Here is a 22,771-nt window from a genome sequence, read left to right as displayed (position 1 = left end):
TGAACCCCCTCGCTAGGTACAGTTATATCCCTTATGTGTATCTTTTGCAACGTTATGATTCTTGTTTTATGTTGTTTTTCATATTATTTTCTTACTAAATAAAAAGGCAGAAAATTGTAGTTGCAGTAGAGAAAAACGTTAATGTCGAATACCTGGCCACTAAAGTAGCCTGCTGCTCATTGTAGCGTTTTAACGTTACCTAAAATCGGTCTAAATATATTATCCCAGGTAATATATCGGGGGTAATAAACTTATTTCAGACCCATTGAGGACTCAAACTGCAAACATCATGTTTTAACAGCAGAGGGGGAGCGCAGTCAGCAAATGATGTGGTCTGCTTCTGATGACAGCACAGGGCCTGGACAGCGTAGTCTTTCCGGGGTTCAAATAAGAAGTCTATGTGCTCGAAGAGAGACGAAGACCACCGATGATAAATTGGTAGTTTATCTATGCAACGTTTGCATTAACCTCAGGCGCACCGCTTTTCAAAGAAACATCCACTGCGGCACGGCACCAAGGATTTCAGTGACTTAACTACTAACGTTACAGGGTTACAACGGCTAACTGTTCACAGCTAAATAGTTAGCCACGGCCGCAGACAGGTAACGTTAATGTTAGCTAAAGTTTTCATCACCCCCATTCTCTTATGGTGTTGAGTTGCATATCTAGAGAAACCGTGAGATGACGTTAACCATTTAAAGTGCTGTTATTTAAGTTTATCATAAGTTCGTTATGTGCGTTATCTGCTGTTTAGCTACATTAACATTAGCTTACAACACGTCAACGGCAGTGATACATTCAGTTAAGTCAAATTAGTGGATAGCTTGATGCGCTAACTGACTGGGAGGTAAAAGTACAGAAAGGTTTGTTGAATGCTTGCTATCCAAATAGATGATGTCCGCTTAGTCTTTACCATGCACTATAACCATTACATTACATGATGTGCCTATGTTAGCATTAATTAAAGAGTGTTCTATTACTTTTGGACGCCTTCGCAAGTCACGTGACGATGCGCAACAGGTAATTTACCTAACCTTGCAAAGTCACGGTTCCTGTGTAACGTTATAGTGTTCCAGAGTGAAAAAGAGCATGCATTGTAACAACAGCTGTAATCCCATCGATTTAGAGTAGCCTTTCAGTCACAATAATACGTTTATATTGACCTTATACAAAATGAGCAGGGATTTCATTCAGATGCTTAGAAAAGTCTTTGAGAAGTTTGGAAATACATTCTAAACGGCAGTGTTATGCGACAACACGATGTTTTTTTTATATATATTGTCAGGGATTTCTTTCATAAAAAAAATGTTTGCTTGGATGTAATGATAATAATGCATTAATATACAAGTGCAAATTGTAGGTTAGTAGTGGACTCCTGTATTGTACTGTATTAGTGCACTATAAACAGTCAGCTAGCTTGTTAGGAGCTATTCATACCTTCCTATTTGTCTGTTTTCAGGTATGTCTGAAGTTAGTCTTGAGGCTGAATCGGGGAAGACCTCCGCCGAGGACCCTCAGATGGTTTGCGGTGAAGCTGACAAAGCAGAGGGGAGTTTGAGTCAGGATGTAAATCAGGAGAGTGTAGATAGCAGTAAGGGATCAGACGATGGAGATGAAGTGCTGTATGACATTGATATTGACAGTGCTGAAGAAAATCCAGAAAACAGTGACGAGGATGTTCAGAAGGAGGATGAGAGCGTTCAGAGCGAGAGTGTAGTGACATGCTGTGCCAGTGAGGCTTCACACATGTCTGACAGTGTAGACAATGGGGGACATGAGGCAAATCACCATGGTGAAACAGCTGAAACACCAGAGGAAAGTGGAGATTCTCACACTGAAACAAAGGTGACCTTTTACCTTCACTTAGGACAATCAGCCTCTTCTAGCCCTTCTTTACTGGGCTTTTGTTCATGTTGCTATTTCGATCTTTATTTGCTGTGATGGTGGTGGTGTCTTTACTTGATTATTAGGTTGAATTTTGTTGTGAAGCTTTATCTGATACAATCAACACCATAAAGCGAAGCTCTAACTGTAAAGAGATATCGTTTATTTATCTCTTTTATGTCTGTAGATGTGTTTCAGATTTAGTTCTGCTTTGCTGGAGGTTTTAGAACTATGAAGCTGGTGTAGTGGTTGCTCTTTGTTGGTGGTGCAGTTAGTGGCTTTCTTTCTTCTACTTGTGTGTTGCTCTGTGGATCTGAGGCTTCATACATTTTCTCTGCTTTGTATAATGCTGGCTTATCTCAAAGTGATTTTTGAGAAGGATTTATCTTCATGCTGTTCACTACTGTGCAATATATACAGTATGTACGGCGTAAGTAAGTGTACACTTACTACATTTTTGCCTTCTTTTGTTGGATGCTGACTCTGTGTGAGTGTGTGTGAAAGTGTAAATGATACCATTTCCTCATAATGTTTCCCTGAACATTGGGTATACACAGAGTTCTTGAATAGTACATGCTGTCAGTCACATGGCTGGGTAAGTGAAACGGATTTGGACTCCTGATTGCACATTCTCAGGCAGTCCCACATTAATTGTGGAGCTGGAATGTGTTATTCCTCAGGCAATGATTCATGTTCTGTCTCGTGCTCTGTGCAAGTATTGCATGTCAGTTTGCACATTTTAAATAAAAATCAAAATTCAGCACGGGTGTAATCCAGACAAATTGTCCATCCTTTTTGCAGCTTTAACCCAACACATGGTTGTCACGTACTTCCACAGGTTGCGAAGCAAGACATGATTCTTTCCTCTTCAAATGATGCAGCTAATTGGACAATTACCTCATTGTTGTCATGCCTCCCTCCTTCCCACGTCATGTTAACTTGTATCCAGGATACTGAACTGTAGGGAACTGCACAACACAATGACATGCCATACCTTCCTCTTCATATGCCTGATTAATTTGCTGCCATTTTACTGCTCTCGGTGCTCCAGTAGGCTGAAGCTATTAGCAAGCTTCTTTGCAGAATGTTTGCAGATGGTGGATTGGATCATTTTAGCTCTGTGACCCCTGCTCATCCCTGGAGGCTCTTAAATCAAGCTACATCGATAGTTCTGCTGCAGTAGAATATATTTAAAAAACAATCTTTGTTACAATCTGTATTTATTTCAGCTTTATCTACACCATTTTTTCAAATGCATGAAAGCAGAGACGTGTCTCTACAAGACAGCCTGTTGAAACTTAATATCACAGAGGACTATCACTCTCTCTTATCTGCAGGAGGTGTGGTTAGAAAAGTCTTAACAGGGCATGTCTGTGCTACTTGCCTGCAAGAGGGCATCGAATGGCCTTTAACTATTTATGTGTCTGTCACATGACACAACATTAAAGTAAAGTGTTTGTCCCACATGCCAACAAGCATGAAATAATTTTAAAGTGCTTCACTTTGGTAATTTTCTGGTTGAGCATATCAGAAATCTTGCTGGTTTTCACATCAACTTATTTACACCAAGTGTTCTTCTCTAAGGCCAGTTTTAAACTTTTATAAACGCAAGTACAGTATCAGATAACACTGTGATCCCAGCGAAACACTCTTGATGTATTTGCAATAGATGACCCACCTCTTTAGTATCTTAATGAACTTGACTAGACATAAACAAGTTTTGAAGAAGCTATCAGGTTACACTGTATTACCTGATTCATTTTTGTGCACTAGCATTCTTTCATTCATAGTCTGAAGTACTGGAGGGAATTTGACCTGGTGATTGGTGACCCATGATTTAAACTTGTTCTTTTTGCTCATAAATTGAATCCCAGATCTTGTTATCTGGCAGTTATTTACATTATTTAGACAGTGGTCAAGGTCCACCTATAGTTGAAGGGTCTTGTTGAAAGATGCACAGTTTTATTTATTTATTGATTTATAATAAATGTTTTTAGTGGTACCTGCCCCCTTTGCCAGGTGTGTCACGGATCAGCATTAGCCAGCTTAACCGTGTTAGACGTCACAAAGCTTGCATGCAAAGCTCTATTGTGTTGTTTAGTGTCCTAGTTCTCAGTGATTAAGCCAGAAAAATTGTACTAAAGATAGCACCCCTTTATCTTCAGCCTGCAACTACAGGCAGCAGTTCATTATAGCCTAAACAAAAATGATGTTGCCACAAACTGTTGTCTCCACCCTGTGGCTTGCTACGAGCCAGCATGTAAACGTGTAGCAAAGCAAGCCAATGTGTAACTGTGTCATTTTAATCCACATGCACGATTAAGAGGGACCATGATTTACATGTTTTCATAAAGATGATATCAGGTCTTTCTACATGATTGTTAATTAAGGCCAAGGAGAATTTAGTTCCATGCTTGTTCCTGTATTTTAATATTTTCCAAGTTAGACCACAAAATGTGGTCTGAAATAATTTCCGTCACTGTAAAACAGAAAGTCTTGTATTTGCTAGGCAACGCTGACCTGACCATGGCAGTGAGAAACCAGATGTTGTTAGTCCAAAGCATTGCCATGTAGAACAGCAGATGTTAGTGATAGCTGGCTGATTCCCTTAGCTTCATGGGTGGAGGCATTAAACACTAAACCTTCATGACACATACTGCGTGTACAGTACTGTAAAGAAGATGGCGTAATGCTCTTAGTAACCCATTCTGCCCCGCTGTGTTTGGTAATTAAACAGAAACAGTGTTGTAAAATAGGGGAGTGTTGAAAATTGATGGCAGTTGTTGCACAATAACTTCTGGTATCCTGGTAAATGCTGTAATGCTGCAACATAACTATCTTAAAGCTCACTGATCCTCTCCATCCTGTCCTGGAAATCTATGAAAGAAATTGTTAAAAAAGGGTGGACTGACCAGAATGCAGGCATGTTTATTGCAAAACTATGCTGGGTTGGAACAATTTTTGTGAAATTAGTGTTATCATTTTAATCTGTACATTGTATGTTACAATACGGTTATGGTATTCCAGCGTCGCATCAAAATGGTGTTCTTTGGCTCATGTCCAACTTGTTATCACCTATGCATATGTCAGTGTCCTTCATCCTGATATACGGTTGTGACATGATAGTATATCATTCCATATAATCCTTGCCCAGGCCAATAATTTCCACAAGATGGCAGCCCACAACTATTGTGTCCAACTAGTGGATCCTGAGTCCTTGTTTCTTGATGGAGGTCTGTCTCTCTCTTTGAAGTTGTTTGGGAAAGCTTTATCAAATAACCTGCTTCATTTCACACTCCTCGTTACAGGAAGGCACAATGGCTGAGGAGTCGCATAGAAGCTCAGCTGCTGAGATCCCAGTCACGAGCAATGGAGACCTGGATCAGGGCCCTGAGACGGTATTCCAGAGGGTAAGGGCTTGTTGAGAACAGCATCTCTCAAAACTATATAATTTCCTTAGACAATGCAAGTCTACTGGATTACCAAACAAAACTTTTACAGAACAGGTCTTCAGTTGACACACTACCCTTTGTTATGATCTCTGTGTCTTTCATTAAACTGGCTTGACATAAAACAGTAAAAAGTTGTACTCCAGGATGAAATTTAACAGTGCAAACATATTTAGGTCTTTGGCAGCGTATGTTAAATAGTAGTAAGTTCACCTTTTCAATATCGATTAGCAAATTATTTGTCAATCAATTTTGTCGTCGTAATATAAACAGTGAAAATGTCTTTCACGATTTCCCATAGCATAAGGAGATGGCCTCCATAGTAGCTGACAGGCCACGGGCAGAAGTGGAGATAAAAGAAACGCTTTAGGAGGAATCCATCTTAATGTGATGTAATCCATTTGATACCAAATGTTAGGTCACATTTCTAAAAAATTAAGGCATAGGCACTCACACATAAATTGGATTTTAATAAATGCAAAGATGTTCGAAATTGATACAGCTCAAGTTTTTAATCGGGTTAATCGCATCTTGAACGTTTATGCTGGAGCACCGGTGCGAATCGGTGAATCTTACCATCCCTAATACACAGGTCTGTCAACGGCGCACCACATAGCTGCAGTTCACTGCTTTAGGGGCACAATTGGTTATCTTTAATTCAATGGTTAGTGGCATAAATGTTATGAAATGTTTTGCTTCTTTTACAATCAACCATTCATCCCAAATGTCAAATCCACATACAGAAAGTTCCCTGCCATTACTGCCCGTATGCAAGGAACCTCTTATGCTGCATTCAGACCTACTGCGAATTTTCGCCTCGCGACGCTTTCCTCGTGTGAGTACATTCACTGCAAGTGTTCACACACAACGCGAGAAAGCGATTTTAACGCATAAGGTGAATAAACACAATTTCGCCATTATTACAACTGTATGAACCCAAAGTAAACATTTTGCTGTGATTAAATAGTAATAAACGGATTAAACTGATGCCGAAATAACTACAATATGATGCAGATTTGTTAAACATATGAATTCATGCTTTGTCAGGTCTGCCAGCAAGACAGCATGACAACAACTTCTAAAATGTTTGTTTTCTGAATGGAGTTTGGATCGATCATGGCTATGCTATGCTAACTTGGTCACAGTAAAGTACAATGATAGCTGGAATAAAGTTACAGAACTCACCAGGTAGTTCAACCTCCTCGCTTTCTTTTCTCCCAGCAATGTCCAGTTTTGTCCGGTTTTTATATAAATATGAAGTCATAGTCCGACAGAGCTTACGATGCTAGCAACAACACTGGAACCGGATGTGCACGGAACCTAGCTGCTGAGAAGCTCCAGTGAAGATAAATCAACGTTGAAATCCCAAAAACTAAAGCTAATTTAATAAAAGCAGTTTACTCCGAGCTCCTCCCGCGAGTAAATGTCGTAGTTGTCAGAGCAGAATCCGACCGGATACGGATATTTGTCCAATAGTTGCAGCGCTGCTCCCTGCTCCTCTCCCCCAAGTTTAGCAGCTCTCAGCCGGCCTGCAGATTTTCAATCGCTCGCTCTGCCTGGCCTTCTCCACACAACGCTCTGAAGCCTCGGTGACATACGGACAATCTCAACACTGATAGGCTATCGCAACTCAGCGACTACTTAATTTTACCGAATGTAAAACTGTCACCACAAAGTAGGGTAGGCTTATGTGCTCTGGCCCTTGGGCCCGGATCAGACAGAACGCATGAGAGGCGCCCTTTTTTTAAATGTATTATATTGTCAGTGAGCGTTCTGCACGCTGTTTATGTGCTCTGGGCGCCTCGCGTTTTGTTGTGATGGCAAGTTCGACTCTTTTGACAGACTCAAATCTTCAAATCTCGTTCATTAAAATGAACAAATCTTTTTTTCGAGTCATTTCGTTCATTTGAACTAGGCTGGTTATTGTGTCGCTGCAGCCCTCTAGTGGGCGATTAAAAAACTGCGCAGTTCTCCAACATGGAAGGCTGCACAATATAATGCACAAATTCACCTCTTGATCACTCTCTATCATCATTATATACACCCCCTTGGGCCCACAACCAAATTCAAACCATGTAAAAACCACAGAAATATGTTGTCTATATGCAGTCCACTACTCTGCCGAAATCCTTCCATTGTCACAATCTTTCCTGAGTAGTATACAACCAGGCCAGCCATATAAAGGCTTATGTATATAATTACTATCATTATCTCTAAAGTGCTCATTCATCCAGTAGCATAATGTCCCTATACATAAGTAAAATATCAATATCAGATTTGCAGTAAATATATTGAAGTAATAAGCTTGATACACTATATGAATAAACACACTCTTATTAAAATTACTCAAAATTAAAAAAACAATTTAATAATAATCTGGATCAAGCGACCAAGTTCTTAAAAGAACTCCAGCACAGAGAGAGGAACAAAGAAATATTAAAACATTATATAAATGCAGCAGTTTAGCAGGTCTGGATGCAGAATGGGCCACATCAGGTCCGGATTCTGCAGACAGAGAAACAAACATGAGCACATCGCTCCCAAACACTGCCAGGTTGTTCACCAGTCATGAGCTGTGAAACAAAAGCACGGCTCTGTTGGTAAATAAAAAGGAGAAGTTACGTTGCGTTCTCTAGCGGACCTGGATCAGCTGTTAGCTGTTTACAGGGCTAATGCTAACGTTGCTATGTGGCTGTGTTTTAATGTTTTAATGACCGGGTCCATTTGTTTTGGAGAGGAGACGACCTCTGAGGTAATTCGGCTCCCGGTAGAACCCTGTCAGGGCTCTGAAGTGGAGCGGACCCAGAACAACTCTCATCAGCTGTTAGCTGTAATGTTAAACACTAGCAGGTCTAAAGTTATGGTACGGCTGTGTTAAAACTATAACTTAGCACAACATCACTGTGCTGTAATAACGGTATGCTTTATTAAATGTCACATAATTAACAAAATAGCTATATAATGTCAGTCCAGTGACTGTTACCTGACAGCTGACCCATGTGAGCGGTGAATGAGTCGTTCATTCCTGCTCCACAGTAGCGGTCACGTGACAAATGAACGACTCCTAGACCTACAGACCCACAGTTGAGAGTCGTGAACTAATCAATTCTGTTTCCTGTGCTGATGGAACACATGCAGCTGCCGTGTGACGAGTGAACGTAAGAGTCCAAGATCCTTCACGCATGTGTGACAATGAACGAATCACTCACTGAGACAACCTGTTCCTCCCAAGTCATACACACGATTAGGTTGACACAAAACTAGCGTTTTGGCCGCCTGCTGCGCCTTGCGTTTCTGAAGGAGCGCTCTGAGCGCACGGAGTTGAAAAAAATTCAACTCGGGGCAGAAAAGCGCCCGACGTCATTTGCGTTTTTTCCATTGTCCAATCGTGAATGAATGGAGAGATGGGCCAACAGTTATGCTGGCGGAAGTTTACAGTTGCTTGGATTGTCTGGAGACTGCAACAAACTGGCCCCGACTCATCCTAAAATAGCCTACGCCTTAAACCGATCATCATTAAGACAAAGCTACTGGACCAACTGGTAGGCTTCTACCAGCAGTGTCTCCTCTTTCTGAGGGTCTCATCTAGGCTACACACGGATCTCCCTTTCCCTGTCTCCTGCGTGTTTGTAGCTACACCTCTCGCCCTCAAACAGTGCCAGAGCAGATATTAAAGCAGATGTTTTTAGCAACAAAAGACACAGACATGTGAGTTGTGATCAAGTTTCTGCTAATATGACAGTTATTAATTAGCGGCAAACCAGAGATTACAGATCGCTGGCGCTATAATCTTTGATTAGACTGACAGGACAGCTTATTCGGTGGTTGCCTAGCAATGTTAAAAAAAACGCAGCGCACTGACCTTTTCCAAATTCAAACAAAAAAGGCATTGCTGTGAGCAAAGTGTTTTCGAACATGCAAATCGCTTTCTGTGTGATTGGGCCCTTGCTCTGCATGAAGAGAAGGCTGAAACATGACAGCACAGACTGTCCGTATGTGGGTTCATGAGATTTTGCGGGTGAGGAAACACCTCTGCGAGTAGGCACATTGTTTCATTCAAGACTGTATGTGCTCGGTGTCGTATTTGTCCCGCCAGTCCTGCACTGTGATTGGACGGCAGGGAGAAAGTGACAGTGAGGAGCATGGCGTTTTTGCCAAAGTTGAAAATTTTTTAACTCTCACCGACCGGAAAAAAGCACTCAGCTCTCTGCGCCTCGTCACGCTGCTGCCGTCTTTACCAGCTTGGAAAAACGTGGCGCTTCCATTGCAATGAATTGAAAATAGACGCTGGTGTAAGAAAAAAACGCTTTGGTGGACACGGGCCCTTACACCTGTTTTATATAATCCCTCTTTGAATTTTTTCATAGGACTCTTACCCCAGTGGCCCTGGGGGCCTAAACCTATCAGAGTCCTGTGTCACCTCCAGCAACTTTGCTTCAACAACAGAGGGCATCATTGAATCAGGACCTTACAAAGGTAAAATATTTCACTCCCCATTTGCTTGTTTCCTCGCCCATCAGAGTTTTGTGACGGAGCCGGTTGTCAAAAACCTATCAAGCCTTGTCAGCTTGTTACATTATTGAATTGCTTTGCAGCATTCAGTTTTTACAAACAGTCGTTCTCTCCATATTTTCAGTGCTCCACTTTTGGTTTTTAATCTCTGTGAAATTTGAATTTGTAAAGGTGGCATCTAATTGACTTTAATGAGTTTCGTCTGATCTCCAGGCTGAAACCCTCCTTTCCTTTTCATCATCACGTACTTGTTACAAATGCAAATGAAACTCTCCCCATAGATGGGTGATCCGTTGTACACCGTTTACCACAATGTGTCTTTTCTATATCATTTACACTGATAGAGATAGGCCTTTGTTCAGTAAAGCATTTAATTAAAAAAAAAACACAACACACAGGAAGTGATATATTCCGCCTTACACTTACACATTATCCGTACAGGCGGGATAGTGACATTCTAATGAATCATAACTCTGAATATCTCCCAGGGTCAGCAAGCCTGCCCGCGACTCCCGTGGCACCTATAGCTCCCAGCTCGGCTGTTGCTAGCCGCCTGGCACGCTCTTCCAGCGATAGTCAGGCTGAGAAAGGTACCAGCAGCGATGGAGTATGATGATACTGAATCGTTACCATTTACACACTAAATTAACCACAGTCAATTTTACCCTTTTTGGTTTTTTCACCAGTCTCTCACCTGCTCCTTGATCCCAAAGGCTGTGCTGCATTCAGATACCTACGCCTGCCTTCTACTCCTTTCTTGTTTACTCGCTCTCTCAACTTTACCTTTGCATAAGTCTGGGCTAATGATGTAGTTTCCTGCTTTGAGGTGGCTAATGATAAGCGTTTATGTACTCTTTAGAGTCATTTTCCAAAGATGTACATTTCAAGACTTCTAGATCTGATGCAACCTCTTGATGCCTAAAACATTTGCTTTGCTTGGAAAGAAAACTGCTTTGACATTCAATCTCAGTGGGTTTTCCTGCTTGCAACCTTTGTCCTTGCAAAAGTTGACACCCATAGTTTCTCTGTGGAGCCCCGAAACGGATTGTTAGTTGTCTGGTTGTCAGACAAGTCAGCAATATAACTGAATACATCAATAGATATTTTTTTATTTAAATAATTAAAATGGAGTGTCAAAAGAAATGTACATTTTATATTTTGGCTTAAACCTACATCCAGTTGGTGAAAAAAGGTCAAAGCTATTACCCCTTTAATTATTTTTTTTTTTGTACCAGTCAGTTCTACTGGAACAAGCTAAACACATTCACCACTAGCTTTTCAGCTAATTTTAGCTACCTCACTGAAGTTAAATTTCTTCATAATACTACAGCGGTCAGAGGTAGTAATTTTAATTATCTGTATGCTGTATAGTGTTGTATAAACTCTTATTGTTTCTATAACAAATTAACTGGTACTGCTTAAGATGTTTTTGTCGTGGTCCTTGATGAAGAGTAAAGATTAAGGGACGTGCACTTGGAGACAAAGCTTTAGTTAGCTAGCTTTGTTAGCATTAGCTAAAATTATAAAGCTTTTTTTGTTGTTGTTGTTTTTATAATTGCTTATAATGATTAACTAACAATATTATTTATTGATGTATCCAGTTATATTTTTGACATTGATAATTTTTTACTATATTTAGTCAGTTTCTGGGCTCAGCATTTCCCCTCTATGCCCAAACCACAATAAATCACTTTTCATCACTTTTTACTGTGGCATTTTAAAAGTGGTAAGTCATGACTAATTGTATTTACATGGTCATTTTGATTTCAATAACCATAGAGTCAGCATCCTCTAATGCCTTAAATTCAGTGTTTGGTCTGTGTTAAAGTTTCAGCGTTAACATGACAATCTCATTCCACTGTTTGATAATTTTAACACTTGATTTGTACCTTCCTTATTTTCACCACAGCTCTCTGTAGTCTGCAAATCCAATAACTTAATCAGCCACTAAGTGAATGACTTTTAATTGTCTAGGCATGATGAAACCACAGCCACAGAGTGGAGCAGTGGTCCTTTCAGATGACTTAAAGAACCCAGCTATGGAAAAATTGGACCTTGTGAGAAAGTGGAGCATCAACACATATAAAGTAATCCTCTCTGTCCTTGATTTATTTTTATGTCTTTCTTCTACTGTGCTTCACCTTTAGTCCAAATCTTCTCTCAGTTACTAAGATGTTGACAGAAAAGTGAACTATTTTGACCCACACAATTGATTGAAAATTTCTCTTGCTTTGCTCTGTCTGATTTAAAGTCTCTCTGCTCTTTTCTCTTCACTAAGGACTGTAGAAACTCCCACCAGTCACTCTTAATATAAAATATGGACATAAGCTCTTTTGTGTGTATGTTAAAAAGCCTGCTGTCCTCTGCAGTGTACCAGGCAGATCCTGTCAGAGAAGCTGGGTCGGGGCTCGAGGACTGTAGACATGGAGCTGGAGGCTCAAATTGAAGTCCTCCGTGACAATAAGAGAAAGTACCAGCATGTAATCAAGCTGGCTCAGACGCTGGCCAATCAGCTGTCCCAGATGATGCAGACGCAGAGGCAGCTGGGTGACGCCTTTGCCGACCTGAGCCTCAAGTCACCAGAACTCCATGTGAGTCCATAGATAGATAGATATATAGATATGCTGAAATCAATCAGATTGGGTAGGATAAAGGGTGTTATCATCCTTTGTGTTCTAGCATATTGTCATGAAATAATACAGAATGTATTAATAATGATGACCTGTGGGTCATCTGCTGGGCAAAAATGTTTTCTGAGACTCAGATCCATCCATTAGATTACTGTTTATTGTCAGTTTATTTTAGGGCTGTACCAAATAGCTCAAAGCTTATTCAAATTGAGGATTTTGTTGAAGGTTTTATTTATTTATAAATTTTTAGGGTGATGACTTTGAAACTTCATTCAAAAACCTCAATAGAAGCTTTGAATATAATTAATGACATTAGGTACAGCCCTTGTTAATTTTTATTTTATTGAAGCATCACAAGACTAAACTAGGAAGTTAATGGCTTAAAAGGCAATAATGAGTCATGCATAATTCAAGATTAGGTCCACTTCCTCTGAGTCCTCTAATTGTGTTACAGGATTTATTAAAATTGGTCCATGTTTCAAAGCCTTTTTATTTTATATTTGCTGAGTCATTGCATAATATACAGTAAAATTGGTGTATATCATAGAAATGTTTCAGGCAGTTTGGAAAAAGTAAGAATGCTTTCAAAAATAGACACGTTAATAGATTATATTGATCAATCAAACAACATACAAAGTGAGTTAACATGAACAAAAGAAAAATCTAAATCAAATCAAAATTTGGTGTGATTTGCTTTCAAAACTACATCAGTCCTTTTAGGTTCACTTTCACAAAGTCGAAGACTACAGCTGGATGAGGAACAGCCAAACTCAACTAACAAGGTGCCGTTGCTGAAGACGGTATACTGTCAAATGTCATACACCACGGCAAGACTGAGTAAATGTGCATCTTGTACTTGTACTTTTCGACCACTCAAAGCGCTTTTACACTACATCTGCATTCACACACATTCATACACTGAGCCTAAGTGCTCAAACGGAAAGTAACATTCACACTCATACACTGGTGGAACACTGGTGGAACAGCCGCCAGGGTCAATTCGGGGAGCCAGGGATTGAACCGCCAACCTTCCGATTAATGGCCAACCCGCTCTACCTCGTGAGCCACAGCCGCCCCAAGACACAAGCACAGCAACAAGACACAAGGTAGTTTAGCAAGATCTCTTCCAGGCAGACATTTCAAGGCAAACAGGAGTTCCCAGATGTGCTGTCCAAGCTCTTCTGAAGAAGTACAAAGAAACAGGCTACGCTAAGGACCAAATAATCTTACTGCAGCAGATGATAGACGCATCATGCTTACTTCCCTTCGCAATCGGAAGATGTCCAGCAGTGCCATCAGCCCAGAACTGGCAGAAAACAGTGGGACCCTGGTACACCCATCTAAAGTCTGCTCAGAAGTGGCTGTCATGGAAGACTTCCTGTCAAAAAGCCATACCTCCAACATGGAAACAATGCCAAGCAACTCAACCATGCACGGAAACACAAGAACTGTGGTGCAGGAAAATGGCAGCAGGTGCTCTGGACTGATGAGTCAAAATTTGAAATATTTGGCTGTAACAAAAGGCAGGTTGCTTGCCGAAGGGATGGTGAGCGGTACAAGGAGTGTCTGCAGGTAACAGTGAGGCAAAAGACATTAATTATCTTCAGCATTAAGAACAAATGATAAATATAATCTATTAACATGTCTATTTTTGAAAGCATGCTTACTTTACAGCATTTACCTAACAACCTAAAACTTTTGCACAGTACTGTATGTATGTATTATTTAATGTTGTGCTGTAGATTTATGGTAGTAATTGCTGGTATAATTACCAGCAATTACAACCATACATCATTTTTTAAGTTGAAGTTGGTCTCCTTTTGGATAAACTTGACTCCTGTGACCGATGTGTATATGCTTGCAAAATGTACTGTATGGTGCTGGCACCTGCAGTTCTTTAAGTCACTGTGGAGAACAGTGCCAAATAAGAAAAATTCAGAAAGATAGTTAAGATTTGTTTCCTCTGTTCCTCAGGAGGAGTTTGGCTACAACGCTGACACCCAAAAGCTTTTGTCCAAAAATGGAGAGACACTGCTGGGTGCGATCACTTTTTTCATCTCAAGTGTTAATACACTCGTGGACAAAACAATCGAAGACACCATGCTTAATATCAAACAGTATGAATTTGCCAGGTAGGTAATGCATATGTGAAAATCAACCATGGATGAGTCAGGCATTGTCAAAAGTCTTACTAGTGATTTCTGGCTTTTGTTACAAGAAGAAAATGGAATGTTTGAAGTTACCAGAGAAGTGCTTTAATAGCGACCACATTTACTACACACTTAATGTGAACTTCCTGTTTCTTCATGATGAGAGCGCCCACTTACTCCTAACACAAGCTAACACTCTCATACAGGCAGTTATGAGTAATGTAGCTGGTACAAAAACATTCTAAGCACATACACACATATAAATGCATATATATGGTTCCTGGTGGAGGAAAACTCATTTGATTTGGCCTTGTTCAGTGTGACGGACCACCGTCACTACGGTTGAGTATGAGCTGTGTGCTATATCTACGAGCTTCTATCAAAGCACCATAATCTGCTGGCGGGCAGTTTTGGCGAGGGTCCACTTCATCTATTATGTGGTTTATAATGACCTGTAGTGCAGATACGGTGACAACGTTTCACACTCTTGACTTACATTTTCCATGTTATCTGTCAGTGGCTAAGTCCCAATAACATATGATTTTACAGATTAATTAAGTAAATATTATTTCTTAATATATCTACCTAAAGTAACCTCATATCTTTACTATCTGGAATAAATTCAAAAAAGATCTTTAAAAAACATAACTGATGTGGTTTGCAGGGATTATGTGTTGATTTTTAACATTCTAGCACATATCGTAATGTATACACCGGGGCTGGACCCGAATATTCAAACATTTTAATATTCAATCGTTGGAATGTATTTTGGGATTTGGATACTATTTTTTTTTTCCCGAATGCCTGACCTCCGCCCACAGCAGTGATCATAACACTCCAGTTCACATCAAATGGAAAACAAAATGAAGCCCTCAGCTCTGTGGGAGCAAATTTTAAACTGAGTGATGACAGTGGCAGTGTTGCAGTTACAGGGTTTAAGAACATTTAGTAGCCTAGGCTGTAAAAAAAAGTTAAAAGTGAATTTTTATAAAATAACACGTTACTTTCCGCTACCGGAAACAGCGCCTATCCTGTCTGCGCTCCCTGGGCCCGCTTTAATATATTGCCGTGGTCTGTTCTAGCTCAGTTCAGCCTCTCACCCTCTGGACTCTCATCTGCAGTTCCCTCCTGCTCTGCACTGCAGCCATCTAGTCTTCCACTGGCTCTGCAGCATCTAGTCTTCCACTCTGCCTCGCTCTTCCCTGGCTCAGTTTCCGATCACGTCAACATCGCATTAAATATTCCTCCTTCGCACGTGACACAGTCGAAGCTTCGATTATTTGCTGTTATTTACTGTCAAAGCTCAAAAAATTACGTGTATACACACACTACATATTTCTGATGTTGTTTAAATAACACTTCTAGGGTTGAGTATGATGCGTACCGTACAGACTTGGAGGAGTTAAATCTGGGGCCACGTGATGCCACCACCATGACCAAGATTGAGCTGTCCCAGCAGCAGTTCCAGATCCACCGCGAGAAGTATGAGAGGATGAGAAACGACGTCTCCATCAAGCTGAAGTTCCTGGAAGAGAACAAGGTCGGGCCAGAGGCTAGTCTTGCTCTACATACCTGCAACAACATATTGGCTTACCCTTCTAATGTGTCTCTTTATTTCCTTTTCCTGCTCCCAAACAGGTGAAGGTATTGCATAACCAGCTCATCCTGTTCCACAATGCTATAGCTGCGTACTACGCTGGAAACCAACAGCAGCTAGAAGAGACACTCAAGCAGTTCCATATCAAGTTGAAAATGCCAGGTGGGGACAGTCCATCTTGGTTGGAAGAGCACTAATTACTCCTTCTGAAGCCCCTGTGGCTCAGTTTGACAGGAAATGTCAAATTCTACAGAAACTACAGGAACCCCTCTCCTCCTTTCAGCTCTGTCACTGCCTTTCAAACTTTCAGAATTGTAAATCTTTTAACTCAATACAGAAAATTGTGGGGGGGGGGGCTCTTACAATCCATTTTACTCTTGATGTTAAATCATACTTTTCATCTTGCAGTTATTTCAAATAATAGGAAATGCACTTTTGTACTGTTTGACAAATCTATTGAACAGGAGTTGCTGCAGTAAAGACATTTGGAAACTCTAAATGGCCTTTTGTATTCCAGCATATGAATGTTTTATCTCAGCACGGCGTACATGTTGGCTCTGTAAGGGCAGCTATGGGATCAAAATTACATTATTCACATTATTCTTGTCAGCTGACTGAGATGGGGGATAAATGCTTTATGAAAGTGTAATCGGGAAGCTTCACGAGACTCTGAACATGAATTCTCATGATTTGACACCTGCTGTGATAAACGGGGCAAAATGGCATTCAGATTTCAAGATCTTGCGAATGCAAACTGGCCACTGTTATATGTAAACTGTTCAAAGTGAGTAAAGACATTTTGGGTAACGCTTATTTGCTTGGATGCTGAGGGTTAGATGAGAACTTCAACACCACTCTTATCTGTGTATATATAAGGCCGCTTAGCTTAGCTTATGGTAAAGACTTGACACGGGGAAAAGAGCTGGTCTGGCTTTGTCCAAAGGTAAAATATTCTGACTACCAGCACCTCTGAATTTCACTAATACAAAAACCAAAGTGTAAAAACAAATCAAGTTGTGGCTTTATGAGAGGTTATGTGCCTCAGGATAGAGCCAGGCTAGTTGCTTCCAGCTCATTCCAGTTTTTATGGCTACGGTAAGCTAACCAGCTGCAGGCTGTAGCCTCATACTTAATACACCTAACTGTCAGCAAGAAAACAAATAAGAGTATTTACCAAAATGTTAAACTTTTTAAGCCTTTTAAATTGATAATTAAAAATAATATTGATGGCCGTTCACAACAAATCCTGCATGTTGTGATATGATACATGATACTACTTTTAATCGATCCCCCCCCCACTCTACATTCATGACACACGACTGGATGCGTTAAAGTGTTGATTCTTTTAAATTCCAGAAAATGAAGGACTAGCCTTATGTGACTAAATGTGCCTTGATTTCTTTATTTGTTCTCTTCCCCTCCGAACTATGAAATCTGGTCTTGCTGTTGAAAAACAGGCGCACTCACTACCAGTTTCCGGGACCAACTCTTGAAGAAAGAGAACCGACCCAAACACACATGCACACACACACACACACACTCAGAGGACGTACAGTAGAGCCTGTACAACTTTACCTGTTGATACACTCCACACAACACAAACGATAGCTGTATTTAAAAAGAAATACTCCATTAACTTCAGAAAGTCTAAATTAATATTAAGACTTGATGTTCTCAGATACGTTTATCCATATTGCACATTTATGCATTTGAGACAAGTTACAAAAAAAACTTGCAAGAATTGTATAATATGTAAGGTGAAAACCAAAATGCGATTAACTTGAGAAACTTTTTGTCTTTTGTAAAATTTAAAGACCAGCATCCTTTGCCTGAGCTGCTAACAGTTTCATTTCATCAGGCTAGAAAAAAGCATATTTTTCAAAGACGACATATTGTATGCTGGTATTGATAACCAGCTGTCATGTGTCTCCACTTTGTTGATTTGTACTTCCTATTGCTCACCATAGCAAATTGAGAGTGTGAATCTTGTACAACAATCTGTTGTTTCCCTGAAATAGATATATATTTCTATTTTACCTTGATTATGTAGTCTATGACCAATGCTGCCATTTGGCTTTGGGTTTTTTTTCCCTTAAGACCTACAGACGGATGTGCTAGTACTAGTATGTGCTAGTGGATCTCTACCTTTTGTAATAATGAAACATTAACAAATGTTGAGTTAAGAAAGGATTCTGAATGTTGTGTAACCTCTTTGGGGAAAAATAAAAGTTTCTTTTCTCTAAGTGTCTCCAGAGGTTTTTTGTTGTTTTAAGGGTTTGTAGTAGCAGCTTGTATGAAAAGGCACCACCAGAGGCCAACAAAGACGTATAAAACAATGTGAAGCCTCATAGTACATTTGTCTAACACAACAGCAAAAGAGATGCAGACAATATCACTGAGGGGACAAGAAAAGATATGTCCTATGAGAATTACAATTACATTTCAAGTAAACCTGTTCTGCATTCATCCTGTGTTTTTATCAACCTTTTCCTTTCCAGATAGACAGCAGCGGTTTATATGCTGTTGACATGTCGATTCAAATTGACTTATGTTTACACAAGTCCAGGTGCTTTTAGACTCCCCTTTTAGGTTTTCATTATCACAAACCCACCACACCCATAGCTATACATTAGACAGAATCTGGTTAATCCCCAGAAAAGCTTTGAGGATGTTGATGACAGCCTGAGTGATGCGTTTCATCTCTGTGGCTCTTCAAATTAATAAATAGATTTGATTAAAGCATACTTACAGCAGCAGCTCAATGTTTTTTCAGTGGAAACGAATGGAAAAATGCAGGTATAAGATGCTAGGGTCAGACTTGGTGTAGCTCAGTTTGTCACTGTGGGTGTCTCCCGTTCACGAAATTATTTTAAAAGAATTAAAAACTGAGAAACCCTAAGGCAATTTAAAAAAACACAAGAGAAATTATACTCAAATGTTAATAGTTGAAAATATTTAACAAAAAAGGAACCACCTCTATTACTAAATGAAAACTTTCTACTTTTCAGGATGTGCAAATGCTTTCAAAAGACAACTGGAGGAAAGTATGCTCATCCAATTGTTTGTCTTTGATTTTGTCTTGAACACTGTATACCTAGTTGTGTGAAGTGAGTGAGTGGATAGAAAAGGTCTGTTGTACTTTTTAATATGTTTTGTATTTTAGTCTTGTTCATTGTGTTTGTGTAAACGCATGTTCATGTTTAATTCCCTGATTTATTGTATATGTTTACATGTATCTAGTTTAATGAAATGTATTGAACTACAGAATTAGCAGGTTCTAAGCAGACTAGAAATTCTGTATAACTTAAGATTTATGAGACTGGGCAAACATGCAAACAGTATGGGCTTTAGTGAACATTTTCCATGTGAGGTCTTATCAGTGCCTCCACACTTATTATGACCCAGTTTTGGAAGAAGTGTTAAGGTAATAAAGTAACAAGCGGCAATATATTAATACCATAAAAATACGGAGTTAAAGGTAAAGGTCTTGCATTCACATTTTTCTTAAAAGTGACTATTAGCAGTAAAACGTACTCAAGTATCCAAATTCAAAGTAGATTTTCAGTTCACAAGTATCACTTTTTGGGACTTTCATGTTGTCAAAACGGCGAAGGAAGGAAGGACAGCAGAAAGGATAAACATAATTGGAAAAACGAAATGAAAGAAGGACAGACATAAGAAAAATATAAAGAAAGAATGGCTATGGTAAGAAATTAAGGCAGGAAATTACAGAAATGTTTTCAACTGGATCAAACTCCAAAACAAATTTTGGGGGGGAAATCTATATCCTATACAGTATAGGCCTAGCAGTCAGATAAATATGATGGTAAAAGACTGATACTTCCCTCAGAAATGTAATGGAGTAGCTAAAAGTTAAAATTTAAGCTAATGTAAGCTAAACAGCTGCTAGCATCTCAAAACCAGTGGTGAAAGAAGTACTCAGAAGTAAAATAACATTACCACAGTGCTAACGTATACAAGTTAAAGTGTGCCTTAATAATTTCACTTAAGCAAAAGTACCATTAAAAGTTATCATTAAAATGTCGACTACTCCACCGTCAACCGCTTATCCTGCGTACAGGGTCGCGGGGGGGCTGGAGCCAATCCCAGCTGGCATCGGGTGCAAGGCGGGGTACAACCTGGACAGGTCGCCAGTTCATCGCAGGGCCACACATAGACAAACAACCACTCACGCTCTCACCTAAGGACAATTTAGGGTCACCAATCAACCTAGTCCGCATGTCTTTGGACGGTGGGAGGCAGACAAGGGGGAGATCATGCAAACTCCACACAGAAAGGCCGTTTGTACTTAATTACAGTACTCGTTTAAATATACCCAAGTTACTTTCCACCACTGCTCAAACCTGATGAAATGTAGCTAGCTACAGTAACCCACCTCAGCCCCCAGCACTGGTTGCAGCCTTGTGATTGCACCAGCTGTCACAAGCTGCGTGTGGCGCGCTCCCGCCGAGGGACGAGGGAACGCGCCTGTTCCACCTGGCCCAATCACGTACGAGGAAGCTGCCGTCTGCTGCTGCTGCTGCTGCTGCTGCTGCTGCTGCTGGTGTGTCTCTCTGGCTATGGTCTCTGCACTGTTTGTGCTGCAGCTCAGCCAGGACACCAGCAGCTCCCCTGACCGGCTGATAACCTAAAACGCAACACAGATTTTCTCCTTTGAAAAGTATCTACCACTAACTCCAACGGTGTAGGAGCGCATTACGTGTCCCGACGAGCCCCGTCATCCCTCCGGTAAGTCAAGCGGGACGGTACCGCCGCATCATTTGTGTGTGGATGTGAGGTATGTAACGAGCTACTGGAACTCTGCTGTGAAAAGTCATCGTACCGCGCGGAGTGGAGTCTGCATGTCCATTTTAACAAAGCAGGAGCATTTAACCTTCCTACTACTGTTTCGTTTACTGGTGACAACAGAAGGTGTCCTTCAGTGCAGTTTAGGTCCAAAATGACATCATTATTTATGAAGATTTTCTGTAGTTTGAGGCCAGAATCTGTTGCTCTGTTGCATATTGGCAATGCAAACACCAAGGAAACATTAGCTTGTTTTCAGTATCTAATATTTGATGCAAGAACTTCATTTTATCCGTTAAATATTGCTACTAGAGAGCTCAAAATGGAACTTATTACACAATTGATTAAAGATTTTTGCACCCAAAGGTGTAAAATGGGTGTAAAAAATATTTTCCTTTTCATTCAAGGTACTACATTGTACTGTAAAAAGAGTAGTAGACATGAACATTTTCATGTTTTATTGTTTTACAACATTGAATCAAACCTTTAATGTGGCTTTTTTTTGACAGTAGGCAACATGAGACCCCCAATACAAATACACTTTTTATAGGCACAGTAGTTATATGGTAATTAGAGTAATAGTTATTTCACATTGGAGTAAAGTTCTTTCATACACATATATTTGTCGCTTTAAATTATGAGTCTGTTTTTGTAAATGACTGAAGCCTGTGGTTTTGCTTAATTGGTAGCTTACCTACTTTATGATCCACAGATATTGTATTTGGGCTGGATACAGTTTAAAAGTTTCCATTTGGGCAATTACTTTATGTTTCCGTTTTTCGACACTACTACAACACTACTACTTTGCCCAATACTTATGTTTTCCTAGAAAATCATTGTTTTATTTAACAAAAGTAGCCAAAATTCATTCTATTCAGTCTATTCACAGCCAGCCATACAAGAAATAAAACTGTTTAAAGCACTTTACAGTTTTTCATACTCTGTGGTGCTACAGAGAGATTTTGGTTGCTACCACAAATACTGTTATATTTGATGGCCATTTTTATTTTAAAAAGCGGTGTTTAGTGTTTGTTGTGGATTCACTTACAGAGCTTACTTCCCCATCCCCAACCCTTTTATTCAACATGTATGGCTTTATACCTCCTGTCCTGTTTATTTTGTTCTGCACCTCAGACCCTGGCTTCCTTGGCTTTTGTACACTATTATACATGCTGAGATGAATTAGAGGGCAATCCATTCAAGTGTTGGGAACAATACCCCCGTGGAAAAAAAAAAGTTTCTCCCCGGGTCAGGTCATGGGGGGAGGGCGGTGTCATTCCCGGTTGCTGTGGAAGCCGAAAGTAACATGGAAAACTCAATTCTCTGACGTCATCCTGAGGAGGAAGATGTTGGGGGGGCTTGATTTATTTCTGTGGGAGCAGGGAGGGGCTGAATAGTTGCTGCCAACTTGGGTCAACTCAAGGGGTCTTTATTGCCTGAAAATCTGTCCTTGTCTTATAAATTAAATTTTAGTCTGCAATGAAAAACGGTTAAAAAATAAAAAGCTTAACAAAAGTGTCCTTATTTGCATGCCTTTCTCTTATGTCATGCCCCAAACTCCCACCCCAGTTACAACCCAGGACTCAGCTATAAAGTGATTTATAAGGAAAAACCTAACTAACACACCGCTTCTGCTTAAAAAAAAAAAGGGATTCATGGCTAAAATAACAACACAAACACAGATGTTGTCTTGATAAATGTTGTTTTGGGGATTTATGAACATTGCTCAATGGCTCCTGTGTT

General features: G+C 40.1%; 2 protein-coding genes across 5 annotated transcripts in view; both read left to right on the top strand.

Moving 5' to 3' along the window:
• Positions 1-336: 336 nt before the first annotated feature.
• On the top strand, positions 337-18,465 carry arfip1 (ADP-ribosylation factor interacting protein 1 (arfaptin 1)). 4 transcript variants are annotated; one of them, XM_038713005.1, is made up of 10 exons: positions 337-602; positions 1,460-1,845; positions 5,193-5,294; positions 9,701-9,809; positions 10,334-10,435; positions 11,820-11,932; positions 12,215-12,436; positions 14,450-14,607; positions 15,991-16,165; positions 16,264-18,465. In XM_038713005.1, exons 2-10 carry the CDS (start codon positions 1,462-1,464, stop codon positions 16,417-16,419), a joined length of 1,521 nt encoding a protein of 506 aa, XP_038568933.1. In that variant the 5' UTR covers positions 337-602; positions 1,460-1,461; the 3' UTR covers positions 16,420-18,465. The 4 variants fall into 4 exon arrangements, with proteins under 4 accessions (XP_038568933.1, XP_038568934.1, XP_038568935.1 ...); XM_038713007.1 differs by having other exon boundaries at positions 342-602; positions 1,460-1,548; XM_038713006.1 differs by lacking the exon at positions 10,334-10,435 and having other exon boundaries at positions 338-602.
• Positions 18,466-20,764: 2,299 nt separating this feature from the next.
• Positions 20,765-22,771, top strand: part of fhdc1 (FH2 domain containing 1) — a 31,128-nt gene continuing 29,121 nt past the window's right edge. The window contains exon 1 of the mRNA XM_038713004.1: positions 20,765-20,971. The gene's annotated coding sequence lies outside the window, so the exon portion shown is untranslated. The remainder of the gene's footprint in view (positions 20,972-22,771) is intronic.

This window comes from Micropterus salmoides, unplaced genomic scaffold (genome assembly GCF_014851395.1).
Source record: "Micropterus salmoides isolate LMB-PRFRI ecotype aquatic unplaced genomic scaffold, ASM1485139v1 Ms_hic_scaffold_12, whole genome shotgun sequence".
NCBI lineage: Eukaryota > Metazoa > Chordata > Actinopteri > Centrarchiformes > Centrarchidae > Micropterus > Micropterus salmoides.
This window is presented reverse-complemented; position numbering and strand designations above follow the sequence as displayed.